Source organism: Labrus mixtus, chromosome 12 (assembly GCF_963584025.1).
Source record: "Labrus mixtus chromosome 12, fLabMix1.1, whole genome shotgun sequence".
NCBI classification, from domain to species: Eukaryota; Metazoa; Chordata; class Actinopteri; order Labriformes; family Labridae; genus Labrus; species Labrus mixtus.
The window spans coordinates 27762284-27769465 of record NC_083623.1 but is presented as its reverse complement, the minus strand read 5'-3'; the positions used below and the strand labels follow the sequence as shown (position 1 = coordinate 27769465).

The 7182-nt window shown below is 37.5% G+C and overlaps 1 protein-coding gene and 1 long non-coding RNA gene across 2 annotated transcripts; both read right to left on the bottom strand.

Annotated features, from left to right (window-relative positions):
* Positions 1-284: 284 nt before the first annotated feature.
* LOC132984537 (uncharacterized) lies at positions 285-927 on the bottom strand. Its single transcript, XR_009674954.1, has 3 exons — positions 809-927; positions 486-553; positions 285-323 (listed from the first exon to the last, which is right to left on the bottom strand). It is a non-coding gene; the product is annotated as an uncharacterized LOC132984537 (long non-coding RNA).
* Positions 928-940: 13 nt separating this feature from the next.
* Positions 941-6390, bottom strand: LOC132985414 (uncharacterized). The gene is made up of 8 exons (XM_061052760.1): positions 6178-6390; positions 5595-5648; positions 3855-4109; positions 3357-3602; positions 2820-3005; positions 2515-2562; positions 1039-1116; positions 941-945 (listed from the first exon to the last, which is right to left on the bottom strand). Exons 1-8 carry the CDS (start codon positions 6200-6202, stop codon positions 941-943), a joined length of 897 nt encoding a protein of 298 aa, XP_060908743.1. The 5' UTR covers positions 6203-6390.
* Between the last annotated feature and the right edge of the window lie 792 nt (positions 6391-7182).

Here is a 7182-nt window from a genome sequence, read left to right as displayed (position 1 = left end):
CAGTTTATTCCAGTCTCTGGTTTTGATGGAGAGATATAATTGGGTGTTATCAGCATGACTATGAAATGATTAATGTGATGATGGATGATGTGCCCCAATGGGCGCATGCCCAAGGAAAACAGAAGTGGTCCAAGAATTGATCCTTCACCGCACAATGTCTTTACAGTAGAAGAGATGAATAAATTAACTGAGAAGAACCAGGGCCGTACCAGAAAATGTTCATACACATACTTAAAGTTTGTTTTCACTCAGAAATCACTTAAATAAACAAAGGGAGAGAATTGATTCATTCGCGGTTTGTCGAGTCTCCTTCAGTCGGTTTCCTGAGATACATAAAGAAATAAAGCTGTTAGCAAATATCATTATATATTAAACATTCATAATAAAATAAATATATACAAGAACATATTAAAACATGTATAATGCAAATATAATTATACTGTAAATTGTTAATAATAATATAAAAATAAAAAATATTTTCATACCTGTCACTCTGGTCATTGTGAGACTGAAGCGTACACTACTTCGTTTGTTTCTGGTTTGTTGACCTCTCCTTTAATATTTAATAAAAAACGGAACATTAGTCATTTAAAATTATTACAAGTAAAGAATAAAAACAATCTGAAAACTATTAAAACAAAGAATAGAAATAATATATATATAGTTTAACCATTAAAGATAATTTCAACATTCTGAGAGTTGAATTCAAATAATAAAAACGTATTTACTCATCGTTTGTTCTTTCAACGATTTGATTTGTTCTTTCTCTCATTATTAAATATATAAAACATCATAACTTATAATATACCTCTCACTGTCTTCTTATTTGTGACGGAGACGACAGAGTACATCATGTCATTCATGGTCGACTCAGGACGCTCTGGAAAAAAGACCAAATAAAAACAGGAAGTACCAGAACCAATCAGAATCAACAACAGCTTCAATCTAAATCAGTTTATGAAAGGTCTACACGTATCTATTGAATCTATGAATTATTAAAGACTTAATAAATCTTTATAATAATAGACATATAATTACCTCTTCTTCTTCTCTTGCTTTTTATGACTTTAGCGTAAATGTCTCGTTGTGCTTTGGCTTCAGCAACATGTTCATAGACTGAAACAAATAAAATAATATTCATAAATGTTTGAAATCATAAAGAAGTGTTAAAATGAGATTAGCACTAATAGATGGAGTCACTAATAGCAGGACCCAATAAAGGGGGAGTCACTAACAGGATGAGTCATTAATACAGGGAATCACTAATAGGAGGAGTCCCTAATGGGAGGAGTCACTATAGGGGAAGTCATTAATAGAGGGAGTCCCATATATGGAGAGTCAATAATGGAGGGAGTCACTAATATGGGGAGTCACTAATAGGGGGAGTCTCTAATAAGGGGAGTCACTAATATGGGGAGTCACTAATAGGAGTCCCTAATATTGGGGGTCACTAATGAGGGGAGTCACTAATAGGGGGAGTCACTAATAAGGGGAGTCACTAATATTGGGAGTCACTAATAGAGGGAGTCACTAATATAGGGAGTCACTAAAATGGGGAGTCACTAATAGAGGTAGTCACTAAGAAAAGGGGAGTCACTAATATGGGGAGTCACTAATAGGGGGAGTCACTAATATGGGGAGTCACTAATATGGGGAGTCACTAATATGGGTAGTCACTAAGAAAAGGGGAGTCACTAATATGGGGAGTCACTAATATGGGGAGTCACTAATAGGGGGAGTCACTAATATGGGTAGTCACTAAGAAAAGGGGAGTCACTAATATGGGGAGTCACTAATATGGGGAGTCACTAATAGGGGGAGTCACTAATATGGGGAGTCACTAATATGGGGAGTCACTAATATGGGGAGTCACTAATATGGGTAGTCACTAAGAAAAGGGGAGTCACTAATATGGGGAGTCACTAATATGGGGAGTCACTAATAGGGGGAGTCACTAATATGGGTAGTCACTAAGAAAAGGGGAGTCACTAATATGGGGAGTCACTAATATGGGGAGTCACTAATAGGGGGAGTCACTAATATGGGGAGTCACTAATAGGGGGAGTCACTAATAGAGGGAGTCACTAATATGGCGAGTCACTAATAGCAGTCCCTAATAAGGGGTAATCAATATTAGAGGGAAGACCTTGGTAATGGCTGCGCTCTAGGCTAGCTCCAAACCCCTGCCCAAAAATTCCCCCCCAAAAAAATCCCAAAAAACGAAAGTCCCCACAGATGGTTGACTCAAGTTATACTCAATCAAATGTCACTCATATTATAGAGTATTAAACAAGACGATGAGCCAGGTGAAACAAAGTGTGCAGACTCGCTTGAAATTCACCTCCATCATGGAGCCCAACCCAGCTAGCCCTGAAGCTAGCCAGAAAGCTAACATCGAGGACGTCTTTGTAGAGATGACCAAAATCGGCACCACCTTGAACGGAGTGAGAACTGACTGAACTGTTTCTATATACTGTATATATGAACTCTGTTGCATTACTATCTGATGCTCACCTGGGTCATTTGATGCTGTTGGTGGCATGTTGTCAGAAAAACCTGAAACTAAAGCAGAGAAGATTAGAGATGGCATCAACAGAAAGACACCAGCATAAGTCCATGCACATGCTGCTTTTTGTTTTTAATGCACACCTTTTGCACGTTATATGTATTTATATTTTATTTGCTATCTTTTATAATTTTTTTTAACTATTGCAGTTTGCACCGTGATCGATTTTTCTGGATGTCCGGTACGTATGGCAAAATTAAAAAGTTGAATTTCATTTTGAAAAAACAATTGAAGAGTTCTGTTTTTTTAGTACCTCTGTGTTTCTGACAGTGAAGAAGTCCCAGCACCAACAGCAGCACTGCTACAAACAAGATGGTGGAGATAACGGGTAACAGTGTGGAGAGATGAAGAGACCCTGGAGGAGGAGGAGGAGAGGATGCTGGACCCTCTTCAGGTGTTGGGTCTTCTTCAGGTGTGGAAGGGTGATATGCTGTCAGCGCTGTGAGGAGAGGTGAGAGGAGAGCTGAACACAAACTTAGCCTTTGGTGGATAATAAAGATTTATTTTCTGAATGTCTACTTGTCTCCTGGCTGTAGGTAGGACAACATCGGTCTCTGGTTTAGACCATTCATGGCCTCTCTCTTTTGTCTTTAGAAAGAGTTTCATATTTATTTTGTCCTGCTCATGGTAAAGATGTTAGACTAGAATCAGGCTGATATTATGGACTGTAGTTATGATTGATACCAAAGCCATACAGGAGAATTGATCTTTTGCCAAAACACACTTTACAATGTAATTTGTTTAATCACTGACTTGATGTTTGATGACTATTTAATAATTAAAGTCTGACCTCTGACAGCCAGCCGACTCTCTGCTGATTCTCCGGCTCCAGAGATCATGCACTTGTACTGTCCTTCATCAGACTTAGAGGCGTTGGTAATAATCATCTCTCCTTTATATTTGGTCTCTGTGAAATGTCCGTCTCTATAGAAATCAGCCGTTAAGTTGTAGGGTGGTTCATTCTTTCTACAGTGCAGAGTGATGGTCTGTCGCTCCATCACAGGGAGAGCCGGACTGTCCAGGATCACTTTATCATCTGAACAACAGGACAAACAGAACATTTAGATTAAACCACCATGCTGCGCTCAGCAGGTGACCTGGTCACTTCTCTGAGAGATGACAGCTGAAGCTTTTCGTAAAAGACCATTAAATGCATCAACCCGAAACATTAACAGTCTACATTAAAAACAAATGTTTACTACAACCCTACTTTCGTAAAAGTTTCCTACTTCATTCATTCTTTTTTAAATAAGAAATTCTTCTTACGTCTCATGTTTATAAAACTTACCATTTACAACAGTGATGTTGAGAGAGCTGCTTCTCTGTCCGTCTGTGTTTTCACACCAGTATTCTCCACTGTGTTTTGCAAAGGCAGTATTAATGTTCAAGGTTCTATTTGAATCCTCCCATCGAGGAGTCTTTGATGAACTCGCCTGTATCACTTTCCATTCAGCTGAGCTGTCAAACCCCTCACAGTTTAATCGTATGGATTCATATTCAAAGAACTGCAGTCTGTTTGGGTCAATGTGAAGAAAAGCAGCTTCTGTGGAAAGGAACAATAATCATGAATATAATTCAGTCAGGACCACTTTGTCCAAAAAAAACCTTTATTTACAGATATGTATATTTGGCAGTAGGGTGGAGTTAGGGCTCTGTTCTGAGAGAGATCAACAACTAAAAAAACATATTCTGTTAATCACGATATTCTTCTTTCTAAATTATGGGCTTACAGTATCAGAGGTATTATCTTTAATTGGTTACAAAGCTACCTAAGCAATAGGAAGCAATATATAATCATGATTATAAATCACACCTACGGGGCATATAAATTGGAGTTCCACAAGGATCAATATTAGGACTCAAACTTTTTTTGAATGAATAAAATTACCAATACATCAATCAGCTTCTGTTTTCTGCTCGGTGATGATTTCAACATGGTTTACTTATTGCCAATTACTATGTGTGATAACAGATCAAACTCTTTTAGAATTATTTAGTTATATCCAATCTCAAAAAAACGTTTCTATATTACATGAAGTTAAATACCTGCTGGATTATAACAAACTTAAAGTGTTGTTTTCATGAATCTAGTCAAACCTAAAAGATTGATCAGGATCTGAAGAGTCCAAGAGAACGAACTCACTAATTCTCTTGAGTTCGTTTAATGAGTCATCTACTAATGGTAGATGACTCATTAAAGTAGTTACACTTTAAAAATCTAGTTTATTCATGTTTTAAGTGTGGTTCATTACCTTTTCATTTACAAAGTTATTTATCATTAGAGATAACTCAGAAGAAAAATAATTTCAAGTTGAATTCTTTCAGAACATTCAAAGATGTGTTTCAGTTTACAGAGTAAAATGATGGAACTGTTCAGAGAGAGCCTCACACATTACTGTGGAAACATTAAACATGTCAAATCTGTTTATGTGAAGGACAGATTTCTCCGTATGAATCAGAAGAAGGACGATCCAGTGGATTGGATGAAACTGTTTAACTTTGATATAAAGTTTATTTCTCTTTTCTCTGTTCAGCCTGTGGACTGGAGGATAAGCAGGATGTGTGATGGCTTTTATAAACATGTGGTTTATTGTATGAATGTATTTAAGTACATATACAGTATATAGTCATTAACATCTCCATAAACGGTCCATCATGTTCTCCCTCTCTCTGCTCTCTAACTCTTAAAGCATAAAGCTCTGATGATATTCACAAAGTGTTGGTGCATTTTGTTCTTGTTTAGTGTGTGAATGTGAAGAGAAGCTACCTGCTATGTCCAAAGTCAAAGTCATATTTACAGACTTTATTTACTGAGCTTTTATTTTTACACACAGGTGGAATTGTTTTCCTGATCACTGGAAGGTTTGAGCGTCACATCTCTCTCCACTGCACTATTGTGTTATTTAGCCTTGATATTTAAAGTTATACAGAGCAGAGTTCAACAAAGACAAATTCCTTGTGTGCGTAAGCAAACATGGCTTTGAATACACGAAGAAACATTGTGCTATATGAACAACCTTCAACTCACCAGCAGTCTGAGCTGAGGACCTGGTCTGAGCAATCAGCAGCAACATGTTCACCACTGGGGAACAAAAAACACAGTCTGCATATCAGCGACACACGTCTCCATGTGAACACATACTGTGTCCATACTATACATGATACTGCTGCAGAGCATAATGAAGTCCTTTAAGAAAGTTCAGTTTAAATACTTTAATACTATATTTAAAGTAAGTACAGTTTAAAAACTTTAATACTAAATGTAAAATAAGTTCAGTTTAAATACTTTAATACTATATTTAAAGTAAGTACAGTTTAAATACTTTAATACTAAATGTAAAATAAGTTCAGTTTAAATACTTTAATACTATATTTAAAGTAAGTACAGTTTAAATCTAGTTTAAGTATTTAGTTAGAAAGGCAACCACATCCAAAAGTCGTGCCTCGTTAAGTCAGAGTCTAACGTGGAGTAATACAAAGACAGAGCAACTAAAACATGTTAGATTAATTTCAATTATTCATACGATGGTTAGACCAATGATTTTTCATTTTAAGTGCATTTTAAATGTCTCCGTTTGTTAATTGATAGTAAAACCTGAGAGTAGACTCACACAGGAGAAGAGATGTGACCTCCATGGTGTCCTGATGCTGACTGTCTGTCAGAGACCGAATGAAAACCAAATATGATGAAGTGCTTCCTGTTCCTGTACAAAGACGAGGTGGTTGCAGTTTTTAGCATGACGGCCTTCACACATTTCTCCCACCAACATAAATACCTGAATTCATGCGGTGGACTGTCAGGTCACATTTAGTCACATTCAAGACAGAAAACCTGAACACGTATTAAAAGAGTGTATACATCAACTTTACAAGTCACAGGGTATCAAACAGTACATTGTCTCCATGGAGACCTTTGTAGATTCAACGAGGACTCTGACATGTAATATCACAGTTATCAGGGGTCCAGGTCCTAAAGAAGCAGGGGCCTCATGTATAAAAGACTCACAACATTGGGTAAGTACTTACTCACAGAAAGGTCCACATGTATAAAACAGTGCCTGTTCCCCATCAACATGAAACTGAGCGCAGCTGCACGTGCACCTTGGCCCGCCTTGTCTCCATTAATAACTATGCACATTACTATAAGTACGCCACATGCTAAAACCTATGGGCCAAATGACGACGTAAGTGGAACGAAAGAAGAGGGATTTCACTGACTGTGACATTAAGGTGCTTGTGACTGAGGTGGAGGCCAGAAAGACAATAGATCTCAGGCCTCAACTTTCTGCATTGTTTCACATTCTGTGCATCCTAACGGTGCTGTATAGCTGCGTTTATACATGAAGCCCCAGGTCTTAGTCAGAGGCTTGATTAATAACTGGTTACATGTAGTTATAAGGACTTGATTATGTGCAGGGGAAGTACAGCAAAAGACAGACATGAGTTGCATGATGGGAAGTGTAGTATTAGCTGTCTTGGCTGAGGCTAAAGTCAAGACACCTGAAGCTGTGCTGCATTAACAGAAGTAGCTCTACTCTGCCCCCTGCTGTCAGAGTCAGTCTCCTTTTTTTCATTCAAACTTTTCACTCTTTTATTTTGGCTGCACACCAAGAAAA

What these genes read in the sequence shown, in the direction of transcription:
- LOC132985414 (XM_061052760.1), bottom strand. Translation starts at nt 6,202, where the DNA reads ATGGAGGTCACATCTCTTCTCCTGT. An exon ending in CAACATCACTGTTGTAAATG is followed by an intron (nt 3,603 to 3,854) that starts GTAAGTTTTATA and finishes CCTGTTGTTCAG; the next exon opens with ATGATAAAGTGATCCTGGAC. An exon ending in GAGTCGGCTGGCTGTCAGAG is followed by an intron (nt 3,006 to 3,356) that starts GTCAGACTTTAA and finishes CTCTCCTCACAG; the next exon opens with CGCTGACAGCATATCACCCT.